At 43.2% G+C, this 20,459-nt stretch overlaps 1 protein-coding gene across 1 annotated transcript in view; it reads right to left on the reverse strand.

The window, feature by feature from the left end:
* SLC38A3 (solute carrier family 38 member 3) overlaps positions 1–20,459 on the reverse strand; it is a 64,025-nt gene that overhangs the window by 16,554 nt on the left and 27,012 nt on the right. The window contains exons 2-4 of the mRNA XM_056525190.1: positions 4,956–5,071; positions 4,768–4,846; positions 4,308–4,423 (exon numbers count right to left, since the gene is read on the reverse strand). Of these exons, the coding sequence (XP_056381165.1) occupies positions 4,308–4,423; positions 4,768–4,846; positions 4,956–5,044 (284 nt within the window). The 5' untranslated portion in view covers positions 5,045–5,071. The remainder of the gene's footprint in view (positions 1–4,307; positions 4,424–4,767; positions 4,847–4,955; positions 5,072–20,459) is intronic.

A 20,459-nucleotide genomic window follows, 5' to 3' on the forward strand; every position in this document is an offset into this window, starting at 1 on the left:
TGTGCATACTAGTATGTGTAGACGAGCTGTAAAGAGAAATATTCCAAATTCGAAGCATTTTAGAGAGGAGACAAGAACTGCCTGTGCTCAAATGGGCAGCGCCGATACTGCTGCCAGATTTCTACTTCTGTCCCTTAGCTGTGGGAGAGTGCAGCTGGCATTGGAAAGGAAGCCAGGAGATAAAAGGAATACCATGACCCCCGAAACTGCACAGGCTACATATTGTACAAATGAGGTGTTACACAGCAACAGCATAAACAAATCGTTCTTATCCACTCTACTGTACTAGGGGCACTAACTATTAACCTCTGTCCTGTCACCTCAGTCATATTCTGGCATACATCCTAAAAGAACACTACAAGACGAACTGGATATCAGATCTAGCCTAAACAGTGACCATTAGACCTTATCATCATTATACCATCAGACAACTCTCACCTTTGCAGAATAGTAGTTAATCCAACAGTACACCATCAAACAACCTTAGCTTTATTATAGCAACAAGCGGCTCACCATTATAGCATAAAACAATTCTCACAGTCACAGAATAATAACTAATCCAACAGTACACCCAAAGACAAAATACATAGGAGCAACCAACTTATTATTACAACATCAGTCATTCTTAGTGCTAATATACAGTAGTTGTAAGTAATCAATCGGTATGCCATCATCTTTCTAACAATATGACTCAACCTTACATGATTACATTACTGCTTCTACCAGTAACTGTCTCATTACTAAGCCCTTAGACAACTTCATGAGCCCATCATATAATCTCATGGCCCTCTCCCAGCCAGAACAGGTAATTATTAGGGGGGCTTATGCCGTAAACGCATCAGGTCTATTATGCCTCATGCTGTCACACGTTTTTTTAATGAAATATTAAAAACATAAAGAAAGATTGCCAGAAGATCGGGATGTAACCATTAAACAACTTTACACCCCTCTTCTATCCGGTAACCAGCCCATCAGACAGTGAACTTGTAACCCATGCTTAGTGGCAAACAAGGTGCTCCGCTTGTGGGGTTTCACTCCTCGCCACATCTAAGTATATATAAGATACAAAGTGGTGCTCCAGATTTTATGCAAACATTCCTTCTTCATCTACATAAATATTAACATTATTTTCACACACAACTTAATGCAAAGGCTACTTAAAGGCCATATGCTCTAAGTTAAAAGGGTACTCCGGTGCTTAGACATCTTATCCCCTATCCAAAGGATAGGGGATAAGATGCCTGATCGTGGGGGTCCCGCGGCTGGGGACCCCCTTGATCTTGCACGCAGCACCCCAGTTAAAATCAGTCCCCGAAGCGTGTTCTCTCCGGGTCTGATTACCGGCAACCACGGGGCAGGCGGCGTGTGACGGAGGGGGCGTGACAGCTGTCGAAATCCTGCCTTGGTATGTTCTTTTAGAAAAACCTTCTAAAGCAAAAGTCGCTATGAAAAGTCTCAAAACAGCATCTGAGACAAACTATGAGACAAATGTACACCAAAACTAGGGTAAAACCAATGATAAATTCCCCCCCACTGTGTCTCCTGATCACTTCCCTAGTGCAGAGAATAACCACGGTCTAGCCTGAAGATCCAATATGTGAGAATCAAGATTATTAGACCACACCAAGTTGTAGTTACGCAAGAACATATGGATTTGAAGCAGTCTTTGCATGAAGTTGTGTGTTATAATAATGTTGATATTTCTTTAAAGTATTTATAAAGATAAAGTAAATATTTGCATAAAATTGGGAGCATGGCATTGTTTCTTGTATACTGTAACCACTTTAAACCATAAAAACTCTTAATCTTACACTAACTTCCTAACTAGAACCTCAACCATTAAACCTTAGTTTCCCATTCGGACCTATAAACCTCCTGCCAAATAAACCTACCTGCCCATCCTCAGACAATTTATCTAACATACAGGTGAGCCCATTAGACATAAGTCCAGCATCCTGACTGACATTCAAGATTCTTTTTATCATTGTGCTCCCCGCCCCCACTCATATACCCTGACTGCCGGACTGGCACCAGCTGGAACCCTGTGTGCCCAACCTGGAACATGAGACACCTGTATCTGCTCATCCAACTCCAGAACATAGAATGATGTCTGTTCCCACAGGACATGAGAACGCTGCGTCCCCACATTTAGGATAATATTTCTGCGATCAATGCCAGCGTCATGAAATGGGTCTTGGCGCAGTGTTATTGGGCAGGGTATTGACACAACAAACATCAGGCTTCAATGGACATTTCTTATTAATTAGGTGAAATGTTATTGACCAGCGGCAGAGTGATTAGCTTCTCGCCTTCCTGACCCTTAACATGGTGAACAAGCGAGGCACAGCTGCACCTTAAGACGGCTCAGCGCTGGATTGTGGCTGTTTCACTGTGATTGTATCATGTGGCGTCTTACACCAGTGATTTCCCTGTCAAGGCTGAAGGAGTCAAAAGTACCAGATATCTCGATTATCAGAGCCCTGTACAATCAGGCTAATAATAGTAGTATAAATTACTGTGGTATCAGGTGAAGGGTTAGTTAAAGGGCGTTTTGAGTGAACGTATATGTTGATGGAGAACTGAGGAACACACATTATTATGTATCATAAGGACTGATCAGTGCTTCAGTGCATCAGCATTGCTCTTCGGGTACAAGATCATTTAATGGAAACCAATCAGCATATATAACGCTTTGCAATGCATTATATATGCTAAAATCATTATCCTCACCATTCAAGGGGGACGTTTGTGCCCCCAGTGATGGTGAAGATATTAAGTTATCTTATTAAGTTGAATGACTTAGGCTTAGGCAGCAGAGCAGTGACGCAAGCCGTCATTAGGGCAGTCGGGGCCACGGCTGCAGCAAATGGAGCTGGTAAGTGTAAGTCCCCGCCCAGGGGACTACTTGCTGGGCGGCCGGGGGTGGGGGGACGACGACGACGACTTTATAACTTAATATCTTCACCATCCCTGGGGGCACAAACATCCCCCGGGGATGGTGAGGATAATGATTTTAGAATATATAACGCATTGCCAAGCATTATATATGCTAAAATCTGCTGATTGGTTCCCGTTAAGGGGGATAAATATCACACCAGCCAAGGACCCCCACCAATATGAACAGATATATGTACACAGGGGAGCAGCCCCCTCAATGTAGCCAGTAAACACCAAGAAGTAAAGTGAAATGAAATAGCTTCTTTCATATTTCAGAGGCCCCTAAAAAAATTATTGATATATACCAGCAACATATATCCAAATGTCCAGAATGTCTGAAGGAAATAGCTGATTTGAAGCACTTGTTCTGGTAGTGTAATTTGCTAGCAGCATTTTGGCGAGAAGAGCTTATTTACCAGGTTTTTGGTATTTTGGTTCACCTGCACTTAAAAATTTGGTTGTTAGGATATGTGGGTGACTGAAGTAAAACAATTGGTGTACTCTAGTTACCCAGGTGAGCAAAATACATTTATCTGGCTTTCCATATGATGTAAAAGAAGATGTGATTATTCAGACTGGGCCACCTTTATTCACTGCTTAATGGACCAGTTCTGATACTTAGGCTAGGTTCACACTGCGGAATCTCAGGGCAGAAAATTTTCGCCTGGAGATTCCGGATGCGCAGTCGGCGCTAGGACCGCGCGGACACTGCAGTCTTCCGCAAGTATTTCCCTCTGAAGAATGAGCAACGCCATTCTTCAGGCAGAAATTTTCAAGCGGATTTTCCGTTCACAAATTCCACTTCACAAATTCCGAAGTGTGAATCTGTGAACGGAAACCCATTCACTATACTATACATTTTAGTAAGCGGAATTTCTGCCTTTATTTAAATAGCAACATTTAGGAAGTAGATATAAGCCTAGGTTTCCACATAGGTTTTTTTTCTGGTGTTTTTTGCAAAACTGCCACAGCAGTTTTTGAGCCAAAGCCAGGAGTGTATTCAAAAGGAATGGAAAATATAAAGAAAAGACTTATAATTCTCCTCCTTCATGAATCCACTTTTGACTTAGACTGTTCCTTTGCTGCCCAGCATATTCCACTTCTTTATAGGTGCCATTGTCATAATCAATGTTATTCCCTTCATTTATCAGGGGGTTAATGTTATGGCGTATGACGTTACGGTGTATCTTAGCATTAACAACAATTTCATCATTTGCAAATCATCTAAGTATATATGTGCAATATAATGATCCAATCTATATGGAAAAATTCAGAGAGTCTGAGCGCTCCTCTCAGACATGGGACTGCAACCAAATCTATTGGTGACCTGTACAGTGACAAATACAACAAATACAATAAAAGGCACTTACACAAAGAGAAGAACACCCGTGTTAGCCATTGCATATGCCAATCCCAGGATGCCGCTACCCATGATGGCATTACTTAGGTTAAAGATGGACATTCCGAACGACGTCTTCCCCTCGAACTGTGGGAAAATAATTGTTGTTCATCAAACATTGATGCCGCACACAGTACATGTCAAAAGCAATAGGTGTACTTATTCTATTCATCCCAATCAGAACCACAAATACCAAACCAGATGATGGTGTTCTCCATACCTAGCACAACATTATGTGTTGCTCACTAGAGTTGTCACTTCCATCATCCACACAGGTAAGTGCCAGACTAGGGCACATTATAAAAATCATTATAAAACCCCTACATCTGACACTGTCCTGATTTGCACGTGGTCGTGTATTAGGCCCTGAGTTGTATCAATGTATAGCGGCTCTGGTAACATTTTGCTCGTGGCTCCTGTTGGTTACTTACATCTGTGAATCGCTGTTTCTCTTTTCTAGAGACATGAGGTAGGAACTCTTCAAGCTCTTGGTTTTCAGTTGCAGAGTAGCTAAACAAACCAGATATTAGTGAGGTTACTGAGGTGCAAAAAAGGTGCAGAGATATAGTAAGTGTCCATAACTGCAGTGAGGTGATATAGAGGACAGAATACATCTTACCTTGGCTCTGGTGTCTCCGTTCTCAGTACTCCATTGGGTTTTTCACAAAGCCCCATATCCACCATTTCTGTCTGCAGAGGTTGTTCCATGTCTGGATGTCAATGTTGCTGACCACACTGCAAGATATAAACAAGGGTCACGAAGCGAGACACGACAGGCAGTGTACGGTGAGCATGTGTATGTGTCTGTGAACACTCCTCTGCTCCTGACCATTTCTGCTCCCTGAAAACAAACAAGATAAGGAGGGAGGAGAGGTGCGATCAGCGCAGGTGACGGAAACGGACCATGCACAAGGTTTCCCACGCTCGACTGTGTCCATAGAGCAGTAACTCCTAGATACAGGAGCCATATCTGGCCTCTCCACGTGGAGTTTTATGGCAATTACTGTGAATGGCAGTTAAATCACAATCCTATAATGCACTTGGAGACCACATGCTCTGTACACACAATCTTCACGTATTAACAAAACAAAACAAACCAAGGCCTCAAGCACCTTCACTAAGTGAGTCCTTGCTCACTAACAACAGAGAGCTGGACAATGCTGAGAGTTGTGGTCCCAGGAGAAATGAGTGGATACCAACTGTAAATTTCTATAGTTAAATGTACGCCCCAGAAGTCTCCTAGGGGTCACATCTGATGCAAAACCACCAGTGACCCCCTGCTCCCTTACCTCAGCCGCTCTCACATTTTTTTCTTTTCATTGCTTACAAAGCTCCACTGTGGCCCCCTCCCCCAATAACCCCTCCTTATAGATCAACCCGACGTCACACTCCCCTCCCATAATTCTACCATTCATATCCTGAGATACTGTGTCTTTAAGAAGTACTGACTGATAGAACTGAAAACAAAAAATCATGTGAGCACAATGTGGATTCCTGTTCTACAGCTACACATGAGATGAAGCAAATTCAACAACTCATATAATGTAACAACACATGCATCTATTTACTTACTGTAACTTATACAGCAATTTGCCATAACATTAAAATCAATGACATAAGGCTAGGGCCACATGGCAAAATCAGCAAATCACACACAATTGGTGCAACCAAAATATCTGTGATTTTTCTGAGACTTACTGTTGCACCACTTGCTTACAGTTGGATTTGGCTATTAAAAAACAATAGCAATAGCAGAAAAGTCTTAAACAGGTCACAGTGCAGTCAATTCTTGTAACGTCCTATGCGACTTGCAGCCAAATATCCCACTAGATTTTTTGCGACCATCTTGTTGCAGACACCCAAGGATTGCAATACAATCACACTGACAATCATTGAATGCAAGTTGCAGAGCCGTGTAGCCCTAGCCTCATATTGTGCACATCCTCCTCATAATGCCAAAATAGCTCTGATATATCAAGGCATGGACGTCAGTCTGAATATTTGTATCTGGCACCAAAACATTAGCAGCAGATCCTTTAACTCCATTCTGACATTTGATGTACACGTATGCCATAATGTTGTACAGGGTATATGAGAGGGCTTAGGAAGTATATAGCTAGCATACATCTGCAAGAACCCATGACTGAAGATAACTCTAATTTGGAATAATTGATCTATTACATTCCTTGGTGAATGGCAACTATGGCATCTAAACTGTTACACAATGACAGGACACCCCTACTGACCACAACCACAGGGTGATGAGTGGCTGCCCGGGGGCTAATGGGGCAAATACTTTTGGGCAAGCAATTAACTAATTATATGCTTATAGGACAAAAGAAAAGATCAATAAAGTTAAAAGTATACAAAAATACGGGTGTTGAGGGGCGGCATGACGTTGGAGCCGCTACTCCCTGCTTCTGTCTCCCCCTCCCTCTCCTCCGGAAAATGTGCCGTCCTGGGGCGAATCTCTTTCCTGATGGTGCTGTGGCCTCTCCCTGGATGGAGTGGATGGCTTATCTCCTACCTTTTGCTGGACCCCGCTTGTGGCGCTGCGGTGCAGACTGTTGCCCTCTGATTGGGTGCCAGAGACTGGTCCCCTTGCCGGTTGGCTAGGCCCCCCCCCCCTATCGAGATGGTGGAAGCCAGAGCTTTCGATTGGTCCGCCGGAGCCTGGGGGCAAGCGCCCGGTCACGTGACTGGCATCCAGACGCGGACTATCTCTGTCGAGGGCTTGCCGCGGGAGCCTTGAGGACACGAGTGGAGCAGTCCCTGGCTTACCTGTGGTGCCCCTTGCTCCTGACCAGTCTGCTGTTGGCGTTTTGGAGTGAATACTGGCTAATCTCTACGGAGCCTTGTCTCCGGCACTGAAGGGGCTGCTGTGTCTTTGAACTCCGGGAGGTGAGGCTCTGAACTTTATGTGAATAAATCTGTATACCAGAGGATAATGTGCTGACTCCATCTATACTGGGGTTAACCTAATTCCCCTTCTTATGGAGGAGTACTGATGGCAGTGTTCCAATTGGGAATGAATACAAAAAGCATGGTGGACATAATGTGGAGGACTGTGATATAGGCCTTAATTACTATTAGGTTTTATTGGCCTAAAAATGGGTGGGAGCTGATGTTGTAGAACTAATAAGGAGACAGGAATTTAATCGTTATATACTGTTTTCTCCATAGGACCTATTTTCTGATATACTTTTATGTCATTCTGTGGAAGGAGCCAACTGTTTCACTATACCCATTTAGCATTGACTCTGAGAAAGTGAAGGTGCCCATTTTATTTAATACACTTTGCAATATTTACAGTTCATATAATGTGGAAGGGCACTGTGTTTAAAGGGAAAAGCAAATTAACCCCTCTCCATCTTTCCCCAGATTACCTTACTAAAAGTGCCTTTTCTTTCTGAATATATCTATGTTGCTACGTTGGAACTTTATTGATACTTTATCAATTATATATAAAGCATAACGCCTAAATGCCACATAAAGCAACAGTCAGAAGGTCAGGGGGAGGAACTTTTCCAGGCGGCATACATGCCACTGAATCCCCCACCTCGGCAAGAACAGACAAAATATGGAAGTCACCAGTAACTACTACGAGAAGACGAGCCCAAAAACAGCAACCTACAATTAATATCATTGATAATATGTCTTGATCAAGGTTTGCTGTATTAGAGAATGAGGAAATATGGGAGGAGAGGCAGGGGGAGACTACTCTGCAGGTCCTAAATGATATTCTTGCAACAGTCCAACAAAGTAATCAAGTAATTAAAGACATGCAAACCCAAATTGGGTCTCTATCATCTGATGTCTCCCTTATTCGCAAGAATTTAAGATAAATGAAGGACAGAAACTGGGCTCCCTGAAATTATCGAGTCCATGAAAAAATTACAAACACCTTGCAGAAATCTCAGATTGATACCATTAACAAAAAACTGATTGACCTTGAGGATCGGTCACGTAGATCTAAGATACGCATGATAGGCCTACCGGAAGGAACTGAACAAGATGATGCATTAAATTTTTGCTACAGATGGATGATGGACACATTCGGGGATCAAACTCTATCAGCCCTGTTTAATTTAGAGCGTGCACACAGAGTCCCTTCAAAGAAACCTCCCTTCCTGGATCACCTCCTGAGACTTTAATAATGAAAATACTTAGTTTCAGAGATCGTGATGCAATTCTGAGAAAATCAAGAGAAATGGGAGATCTTCTCTATAATGGACAAAAAAAAAAATGGTTTATACCCAGATTACTGTAAGGAAACCCAGTTGGCTCGGGGCTAGCTATAAAAATGCTAAACAAGCAAGTATTGTTTCCACATAGGTTGAGGATGATATGTAATGGTAAAACACTATTCTTTAGCTCCTCCCAGGAAATTTCCTCATGGTTGGATTCGCAATCTCTATAGTGGCCATAGCACTAATGAATCCTGAAGTTGACGGGTGTGTGTGTGTGGGGGGGGGGGGGGGGGGGGGGGAGGTGTGTGTGTGTGTGTGTCAGGACAGAAGAGAGATCTGGTGAAGAATTTACCAGATCATGTTGTTGGGGGAGTAGGGGGGGAACTGGTTGGGACCCTAGAGAGGGGTGTTTTTTTTCTCTTTCTCTCCCTCTTTTTAGACAACAGCTGTCACGCCCTCTCCCATAGGCTTGCATTGAGGGGGCGGAGCCGTGACATCACAATGCTCCGGCCCCGTGATCACCAGTCATCAGATGCGGAGCGAACATGCTCCGGGGACTGATGGTAATGGAGTGCTGCGTGCAAGATCACGGGGGTCCCTAGCAGCGAGACCCCCGCGATCAGGCATCTTATCCCCTATCATTTGGATAGGGGATAAGATGTCTTAGCGCCGGAGTACCCCTTTAAATATGGTGAGGGACAATGATCTCTCTAAATTTATTCAGTAATTAGAATGGATAGATATATGGTGGCATCTGTATGATCATAAAATAACATTCTCCTGCTATAGTGTCTCATATAAAGTCACATCGAGAATTGATTTCTGTCTTTGCAATCATCAAGCATTGCCATTTATTAAGGACATGATATATGAATCTCGATCTTTGTCAGATCATACTTCCATCAGATTGAGACCCAATCTAGGGAATTCTAAATTTGGCATGCAAGGTTGATGAGACTTAACCCCTATTGGTTCATGGTCCTGGATAAGGATGATTACTTTAGGGGGGAAATCTTATCCTTCTGGCAAAATAATAAAGCTTCAGGGATGCCCTCAAAGCCTTTATGAGAGGTACTATAGATAATGAGATAAGGGGGGGAAAAAAAGGTCATTCAGAGAGGAGGAGATTAAAGGTGTATTCCAGGAAAAACTTTTTTTTTTATATCAACTGGCTCCAGAAAGTTTAACAGATTTGTAAATTACGTCTATGAAAAAAATCTTAATCCTTCCAATAATTATCAACTGTTGAAGTTGAGTTGTTCTTTTCTGTCTGGCAACAGTGCTCTCTGCTGACATCTCTGGTTGTCCAGGGAACTGCACAGAGTAGAAGATGTTTGCTATGGGGAATTTCTTCTACTCTGGACAGTTCCTGAGACAGTTGTCATCAGAGAGCACTTAGACAGAAAAGAACAACTCAACTTCAGCAGCTAATAAGTACTGAAAGGATTAAGATTTTTTAATAGAAGTAATTTACAGATCTGTTTAACTTTCTAGAGCCAGTTAATATATATAAAAAAAGTTTTTCCTGGATAACCCCTTTAAACTTAAAATTCAAGTCAAAGAAGCAAACTTGTATTAATCCACGAATTCGACCCACGAATGACCCACGAATTCCCACGATATATTCGTGGGTCAATGACCCCAAACATACGTCAAAAAGCACCCAGAATTGGATGGCAACAAAGTGCTGGAGATTTCTGAAGTGGCCAGCATTGAGTCCAGATCTAAATCCCATTGAACACCTGTGGAGAGATCTTAAAATTGCTGTTGGGAAAAGGCGCCCTTCCAATAAGAGAGACCTGGAGCAGTTTGCAAAGGAAGAGAGGTCCGACATTCCGGCTGAGAGGTGTAAGAAGCTTATTGATGGTTATAGGAAGCCACTGATTTCAGTTATTTTTTCCAAAGGGTGTGCAGCCACATATTAAGTTAAGGTGCCAATAATTTTGTCCAGTCCATTATTGGAGTTTGGTGTGACATTATGTCTAATTTGCCTTTTTTCCCTCCCTTTTTTTGGTTTAGTTCCAATACACACAAAGGGAATAAACATGTGTATAGCAAAACATGTGTTACTGCAATCCTTTCCTGTGAGAAATTTTCTTGAAAACTTTCAGAGGTGCCAACATTTATAGCCATGACTGTAGCCATTGTAGCTGTTTTCGGCAGCGGACAGGAGTCAGCATTGACATCTTTCTATCATAGCCAGCATTAACTTTTTCAACAAATTATGCTACAATAAATATTCTGTGATATTACAGTACAGGAGCTTTTGTACCCACAGATATCAGTGAGCCTTGGGTGCCCTCAACCCTGTTGCCAGGTACTTAACACTGCATACCAGGAACATCCCATAAGACTTCCCATTTTGGAGATGTTCTGATATAGTCATCTGGCCTTTGGTCAAAATTGCTAAAATGTTTATGCTTCCACACATCAACTTCAAGAACTGACTGTTTGCTTGCTCTGTAATACATTACAGCCCTTGACAGCTGCTATTGTCAGAAAATAATCAGTCTATTCACTTTAATTGTAAATGTTTTGGTATAGCAGCAACACATCCCACAGTGCTGCACAGAGGTGCTCTGCGTAATGGCCACATTGTCATTTACTATGTCATTAGAAGATGGCGTCAGTTGATGCATGTGGCACACCGCCCCCATGGTGATGTCACGATAAGAACGCAATGTTCCGGTCTTACAGAATAGTCAAGAGTTGTGAAAGCAGAACATTTCTGCCCCTGAACTCACCCTGACCCACTCCTCCCCTCAATCCCTTGTTTCTGTTTGAGAGGACTTATCTGATCAAAATCCACCTGTATCCGGTAAATCAGATGTCACTAGACTGGTACAACTATGTGTGAAGGGTCCAGAATTAGTGTAGGGTACAGGTACTATCCTGGGACATGTATAATGTTACATGGCTTGTATAATGCAGGGATAATGCTGGAAATGGACATGCAGTTCCGGGCGCCGGGCAGGTGGATTCCTCGGGCAAGCAGGGCTAAATGCCTGAGGAATCCACATATAACGGGATAATCATTCTTGCCCCATCACTAAACTCCTATAGCGAGCTGCGCAGGACGTCGGTGTCCCGGCGTAGGCGCATACAATGATGTCACTCATTGCGTGCACCTCCGTTAGGACCAAGGATGCGGTCCAGCAACATAACCACCGAGCCTGTGAGCCTGCTAGAGGGCACATGGGGAAAGAGGACAGGTAAAAGCAGGGGGATGGAGGACAGGTAAAAGCAGAGGGATGGAGGACGGGTAAAAGCAGGGGGATGGAGGACGGGTAAAAGCAGGGGGATGGAGGACAGGTAAAAGCAGGGGGATGGAGGACAGGTAAAAGCAGGGGGATGGAGGACAGGTAAAAGCAGGGGGATGGAGGACAGGTAAAAGCAGGGGGATGGAGGACAGGTAAAAGCAGGGGGGTGGAGGACAGGTAAAAGCAGGGGGATGGAAGACAGGTAAAAGCAGGGGGATGGAGGACAGGTAAAAGCAGGGGGATGGAGGACAGGTAAAAGCAGGGAGATGGAGTACAGGTAAAAGCAGGGGGATGGAGGACAGGTAAAAGCAGGGGGATGGAGGACAGGTAAAAGCAGGGGGATGGAGGACAGGTAAAAGCAGGGGGATGGAAGACAGGTAAAAGCAGGGGGATGGAGGACAGGTAAAAGCAGGGGGATGGAGGACAGGTAAAAGCAGGGAGATGGAGGACAGGTAAAAGCAGGGGGATGGAGGACAGGTAAAAGCAGGGGGATGGAGGACAGGTAAAAGCAAGGGGAGAGGGTTTGGTGAATCAGTGAATGATTTGGTAAAGGAGGGGCGGGGAGGAAATATAATGGCACAGGGGGAGGGGGGGCTGAAATATAATGGCACAGGGGGAGGGGGGGCTGAAATATAATGGCACAGGGGGGAGGGGGGCTAAAATTTAATGGCACAGGGGAGGGGGGCTGAAATATAATGGCACAGGGGGGAGGGGAGGGAATATAATGGCACAAGAAGCATCAGAGAAGGGGGAATATATGGCACAGGGTGTGATAAAGGGGGGGGGGAATCAACTGGCACAGGATGGTATCATCTTTTTTAATGCTGATACTGGTACCACGTTGTGCATTGTCGACACACAACGCGATGAATGCAATTGGCAGTATAGCAAGGAGTGTGTCACCAAACTATGTAAAGGCGTCACCATGAAAAGTTTGAAAAGTTCAGACTTAGGGAGTATAATTTTTTTAATGGGAGCCCTACCTGCCTACCTGATGGGGGTCATATCTGTCTGGGGGCCTGTCTACCTACTGGGGGAGCTCTACCTAATGGGGGTCATTTGCATATGGGGTACTGTCTGGGAGCCCTACCTTTTACCAACTTGGGGGGGGGGGGCATATATGTCTGGGCCCTATTTACATACTAGGGGAGCCCTTCTTGCCTGCCTACCTAATGAGGGGACATACCTACCTGATAAAGGGACATACCTATCTGATGAGGGGACATACCTACCTGAGAAAGGGACATACCTACCTGAAGGAAAGACTACCTAATTAATGGGGCGGACTTACTTATCCATCTAATGGGGTGACATACTGGTTTGCCTATTAAGTTTCTATTAATAAAGACCTTATTTACAGACTATTTTGGTTGAAATTATTTTATGTACCAGACAAGTGGATCGTCATGAGGGACAAGTTGATTGTGTTCCGTTTTAGTCCCTTGGAAAAGTAATTTTTTTTATTTCCACACCCCTGTAAGGCCTATCAGCTTATATATTTCCCAGAAGGTTATGTAATACCCATGAATCTTATATAGCCCATGATCATATACACTGCCCAGAGGCTGATATATCACATCAGACATCGTATACTACGCCAAAGCTTATATACTGCCCAAGAACTCATAGACTGCCTAACACCTGTATAGATTCCAGGAGTTTATATATCCTGCCCAGAAGCACAACTATACTGCCCCACACTGATATAGCATTCAAGAGGTCATATATCCTTCCCAAGAGCTGCCGGGCCTTGTGTAGTAGCCATGTAGATTAGGAGGAATCTAGAACAGAATAAAACATCACCGTTCCCAAAAATTTTTGCGGCTGTTCCAAACCACATATCAATGAGTTGTTTACTGAATTTCAGTACTTTTCCAGAAAAAGCAAATTAAATGTCACAATGTGTCAGCAAATCACAAGAGATGCCAGGGTTATAGGCGTCACAGATATCGATCAGTGATTCTGGCAATCTTCCCCTCACCCAACAACTTGTCACTGATGTCGCAACCTAAACCATGCAGTTAAATGGAAACAGAAAAAGACTGATTATGGTGGGGCTATGAAAAGAAGGGGGCACAGAACATGCGGGAGAATGCAATCCATTGTTCACTGTCACCAACGAGAGTCTGGGCAGTAGCTGAATACAGTTTTTTGTTTCCTGTTGTAGGTTTTATTTAGGTGAAGCGTTTTTTACTGCACACTGTTGCGGTTCTGCACCTAGCATGAATAGGGCTCATTAGAATTGCAAAACCGTGGTAATTTGTGGTAAAACCGCATCTCAACTGCTACAACTTAATATACCTATATAAACTCTGTTCTATGAAGCTGATGGGCCCTTTAAGAATCTTCGGCCCTTTTTTGCTTCTGGAAGTTTTACAGTTTTATTACTCGCATTTTATATGTTCAGTTATATGGAGGAAAAGAATTTAAAGCACAATATATACTTCCAGAGGGCAGGAGGCTGTCAGACTATGCCACACACACAGCAATGGGCTTGTGAATTGTAGGCCCAGCACTGGCTAAGACTATTTTTACACAACTGCACCTGTTTCATAAGTAAGCCCATAGATTATTATGTCAGGGTGTCTCGGGGTGTGCAGGGAGGCTTTGTAAGGGTGCATTCACACCACGTTTTAGCAATACAGTTCCCATACACGTTTTCAATGTGAAAACCGTATGGAACCGTATTGAAAACCATAGGCATTGACTCTCCATTGAAAACCGTATGCCAAAAGATGCATCAGGTTGTGTCCGTTTTGCATCCTGTACGGTTTTGTCAGTTTTTTTCCCGTACCCAAAACCGTAGTCTACCACAGTTTTTGGTCCGGGTGAAAAACTGTATTAAACCGTGTACGTTTTTTTTTTTTTTAACATGGGAGTCAATGGAAACCGTACAGAACCGTATGTGCAAACGGTTCCATCCGGTTTTCGACTTTGCACTGTTTTTTTTCTTGGAATTTCAATCAAACAAGTGAAACTTTATTCAAAATGGAGTGAAAAGTTAAAAACATATACGTTTTTTTTCTTAAAAAACGGATGCAACCGGACATCATTTTTCAAACCGTATACGGTTTTTAACTGTATACGGGTTGAAATTTCTACACACATTATGATACAGTTTTTCATGAAAAACCTGATACGGGAACTGTATTGCAAAAACCTGGTGTGAATGCACCCTAACAAGTACTACTGGTGAAGGTCAGTCAACAACAACTACAGGCATTTATATAGTGAACATTTTCTCAGGTTTGCTACAGTATAACCCAGTGTATTCCAACCAGGGTGCCTCCAGCTGTTGCAAAACTACAACTTCCAGCATGCCCGGACAGCCTTTGGCTGTCCGGGCATGCTGGGAGTTGTAGGTTTGCAACAGCTGGAGGCACCCTGGTTGGGAAACACTGGTATAACCAGTGCAGACAAACCTCTGTAAGGATACACATTAGCAGCACCAATCTCTCTCCTGTCCAGAGCAGGTAAAATGTACCAGTCTGGAATTCCCACCGTTTATCTCACTAGAGGACTGTCTAGTCTGGATACATTTGTAGCTGTGGGAAATATTATCCCAGGATAAGTTGAGAGCTTCTGACTGCTTATGTTTCTATTCAGTGACAGCAAACACAGATTTTGAAAATAGGGAAGAGCTGAGACACAAGATTATTATATAAGTCTCGCCGCCATTACATATTTTCCGCATTGTCCTTGTATTACCTTTATACCAGAAGAGAGCAGGCAGAGAACCTCTATCATCCCAACCCATCCATAGCCCCGCTATGTTAAACTTATAGGCAGAGACATATGACACCTCCAGGACACATCCTCAGCCCCCCACCCCCACAACATTGTGACCTAATTTAACCCCGTCATGCCTGTAGCTGGGTGGTAAGTTGGTATATGAGCTCCTTAAGCGAAGCACTGACCCCATTCTGTATTTATAGGAAGGAATAGCTGCCAGGGAAAGCCCCCTCCACCACCCAATGACGCAGAGCTTGGTTACGTAGCGCGGCCTCCAGGGTATACATGCTGATATATTCAGATCCTTGTTTTTTTCACTGTCAGAATAGGGAACATGAACATTGTGGACATATTCTGGAAGTCTGCAGCCCTCCTGCCGAGGAGTGCTAAAAACCAGAGCAATTGTACGCAGCACATCCTATGACTGACCTATGAGGGATTAGTAAGGGACTGATCATTCGGAACATCACAGACATAACACAATGATGACTGCGCCCCCAGACAGCTGTGGTGGTGCGCCGTGACCGGCAAGTTAATCATTGGAAAGGAAGGCCAGTCTAATGTTATAGTGTCCCATTAGTGTTGAGCACGAATATTCGTAATGCAAATTTTTATCGTGAATATCGGCACTTTGCGATTTTGTGAACATTTAAAATATAGTGCTATATATTCGTAATGACGAATATTCGTTTTTTTCCCCCTCATATGCAAATTTTTATGCACCTTTTCTTGCACCCAGGTTTGTTACAGTATAACCCTGTGTTTTCCAACCAGGGTGCCTCCAGCTGTTGCAAAACTACAACTTCCAGCATGCCCGGACAGCCTTTGGCTGTCAGGGCATGCTGGGAGTTGTAGTTTTGCAACAGCTGGAGGCACCCTGGTTGGGAAACACTGGTATAACCAGTGCAGGCAAACCTCTGTAAGGATACACATTAGCAGCACAAATCTCTCGAATTTGAATGCACCTTTTTTTGCACCCAGGTTTGCTACAGTATAACCGAGTGCTTTCCAACCAGGGTGCCTCCAGCTGTTGCAAAACTACAACGTCCAGCATTTTCGCATGAGAAAAAAGTGAACAAATATAGCGAATATGCGAATTTAAAAAAATATCGTCAATATATTTGCTAAATATCGTGAATTCGAATATGGCCCCTGCTGCTCATCACTAGTCCTTATTTTCATTTGACTCTATCCTGGCTTATACTTAGGGACTTGAAACAGAAAAGGTCTATGCAAGCACGGAACAAGCAAGGACTGCTAGGAGATTGTAGCTCAGAAGCCAGCAGAATAGTCAGTTTAGCCCTGGAGAACAATACAGAATGTACAGTATATTCATTCTATATGGAAATTGTAAAATGGTTGTTGGAGGAGAACATACCCTACAGAGATGAAATTCTCTCGGTGTTGCAAAACTCCTAACAAATTACAGGGCATGCTGGGAGTCAGCGTATATTGTTTTTCATGATGCGGTTCTTTTTAGGGCTCATTTACACTGCCATTCAGGGTCTGTTCGGCGTCAAGCAAAGAAGCTGACGGATCCTTTGCACAATGGGGTCCGTCGTTGAGCAGAGAAAAAAAATGGACATGCAGTATTTTTTTCTCCGCTCAACTCCAGTCCTTCAAAGGGGTTGAGCGACGGAGCTTCCTTTAGAGGAGCTAGCAGCAGTGTAAACTTCCAACAAATAAAATAATATACTTGGAAATGGACTGGACATATAGGGGGAGATTTATCAAAACCTGTCCAGAGGAAAAGTTGCTGAGTTGCCCATAGCAACCAATCAGATGGCTTCTTTCACTTTGCAGATGCCTTGTTAAAAATGAAAGAAGTGATCTGATTGGTTGCTATGGGCAACTCAGCAACTTTTCCTCTGGACAGGTTTTGATAAATCTCCCCCATAATCACTAGTAGACTATGTCCGTTCCACTGAGCTCAAGGAACCTGGCACAGGTAAATAGTGTTATATGCTAAAGTATCACAAACGAAAGAAAGTAGAGGATGGCACTACAGGCTTCTACACAATTAGACTTCCCGGAGGTGCAGGTGCGATTCCCGGCAAATTCCACTCTCAGCGGTGCTCTGATCCTAGTAGCAAATAGCAGTACACAAAGGTCCCAATAAGAAAGAAAGGTGGATGGCACTCGCAAGTGGGATGCAAAAAAATTGAATTTATTCACTCACATAAGTCGCCCAACTTGAATAAATTCAAGTTTTTTGCATCCAACTTGCGAGTGCCATCCACCTTTCTTTTTATTGGGACCATTATATGCTAAAGTATATCCCAAACATTGATGTGAACATATCCTTTGATTTTACAAAAACATGACAGCCCCATATTGGAGATCACTGCAATATGGTATTAAATGGAGCAGCTAAGAGGTTAAAATTAACAAGTGAAAGTGCAATGACAAGGACAATGTACACTCCAATATTGCTGCATTCTTCGTACACTTGGATTTACTCTTTCTGTCAACTGACAAAATCTCCAATGAGTTCCAGGAAAATGACCTCTGACTTTTGACTATACAAATTCTATTTATATTACCTCCCCTCCTCTCTCACCTCAGAAAACTCAAATAGTGGACATGGCCTTTGTCAACTGACCAGCACCCAAATCACGAGCGACAGAGGCAGACATTCATGTGCCAGTTGTCTTGTTTGCAAAGAAAGAGCGACCTTCACCACATCTACCCTACCTTAAATAATCCTTACCTGCCTATAACTCATCCTCCTGGAGCATCACCATTGGGATCCTTACAATGTCTGCCACCCCTAAACTCCATATCACAGGTGACAAATCACCAGATGTAGATAAATCAGTGTATATACATTACTTACCCTGTACTGATTCTGAACTACAGCTTATATTACACTCCAGAACTACATATACTATTCTGTGGCTTGAGAGCTGAAATCTTCCAGAAACCTTGCTTGTTCAGGGTCTGCACAGTAGTGTGGCCAGGAGTGTAGTGTTCACTACTGTGACCACAGAGAAGGGGAGCTCACTAGTGGTGTCGCCAGCACTGGGAATACAGGGTGTATGCATGTGGACCATTTTTATGCACTTGCGTATGCAGGTAAAAACTATGAGCAGAGCAAGAGTTATTGCCTCTCTGTTCCACTACTAAATTGTTTAAGCCAAAGACAGTTTTTGACCTAAAAGCTACATGAGAAACAGGGACAACCTACACAGGGACACACACCGCAGGAAGATGACACAGCCGCGCCGTATTGGAACAGGGAAAAGTAAGTTTTAGGGTTTTTCTTATTTTGTTGGCACAACGTGTATAATAACAGAGAGGGGGACCTACCTAACTTTCTACCAACTGGGTGTCCTTCCTACTATATGCAGAAATGTAGAAAAAAAGCTGCAGTGGCGCTTCCAAGGAAGTAACCCAAAGTCGTGAGTATAGGTGTAAAGTAATTTATTATAGCATAAAGAAAATCAAAGAAAATAAATAAATAAATATAGCAAGACGCGTTTTGGGAGTCCCAGCTCCCTTTTCAATTGAAAAAGGGAGCTGTGACTCCCGAAACGCGCCTTACTATATTTATTTATTTATTTTCTTTGATTTTCTTTATGCTGTAATAAATTACTTTACACCTATACTCACGACTTTGGGTTACTTCCTTGGAAGCGCCACTGCAGCTTTTTTTCTACATTTCTGCATTCTACATACAGACCCACCCCTGGGCTCCGTCCTCACGCTGCAGGCCTGCAAACCAAGCTACCATCACCGGCAAGGGATACGCTACCCCCCCACCAGGGCACCTACCTACACCGGCTAGAGACCTACACCGCACCCGGCGCCACCTCCTCTTTTTTTCGCTATATACTGCTCTTCCTACTATATGGAAGGTGTCTACCTACCTGTTATATCTATTAAAACAGATCTGCGGTACACATTTTTTATAACCCCCTGTGCCTGGGCTGCAAAAGGTAACAAAACAAACATTAATTCACCTTCCGATGTCTGACATTGCGCTGTTATCGGTGATTTGGTCCTCCAGCAGCAATACGCTGAGCGCAGTATCCACCGTCCCAGGGACACCAATAACTGCGCAACGGGGGAACTACTATATGGGGCGGTCTACCTAGCTACAAACTATATACCTTCTATATGGGCTTTACCTCCCTACTAAAATAAAACTACTACATAAGGTTTCTACCTATCTAACTACTTTATGGGAGGGGTCTTTGCACTATGAATTTATATATTGGCGGAGAAAAGTTGGGGAGGTTGCTGTAAATACAAGGATCTTAAGATGTATGTGTGTCAAATTGTGCAAATATGAGTAGGGGCAGGAAGAAGTTTTCATGGTAGCCTTGGTCAGATGGAAAAAGGGTGAACAATACCATTCAGATAAAATGTTACCTGTGAGTCACTGGATGTTACTGCATTGTAATACTGATGAATACATAAAATGTATACATAAAGCAGACAGCAATAAGGTGGAGTCAGTGCACTCTTACACAATAATCCTATTTTATTAACTAGTTTATAATCTTCTGTTCTCCACATAATGCAAAAAGTTCTGCATGGACTTTTTCTTGAGTTTGTGCTTATACACAGCAGCAAATCAGAGTTAAAATGTACAGCATGGGGGCAAGGCACCGCAGCGGTCTAAGCACGTAATGAAAAAGAAGGTGGATCCAGATTTGGTCTATCTATCCTCATACGCCCGTTAGCGCCCTCCATCACCCTCTTTTCCACGTTTCTTCTAGAACATCTCTGCTTCTTTAATAAAGTACCGTGAGGGAATCACTGATATATATTTATATTTATCTACTGTATACATATTCTATCTTCACTTAAGAATCAGGCAGTATTGTTACCCCCTTAATTCTATGCTGTACTCCTTATTTTGGAGCATCCTCTTGCTCTGTTCATCCTTAGTTTCCCTAAAAACAGTATACCAAAAAATACAGTGAACAGCATCTC

Source organism: Hyla sarda, chromosome 6, assembly GCF_029499605.1.
Source record: "Hyla sarda isolate aHylSar1 chromosome 6, aHylSar1.hap1, whole genome shotgun sequence".
Lineage (NCBI taxonomy): Eukaryota > Metazoa > Chordata > Amphibia > Anura > Hylidae > Hyla > Hyla sarda.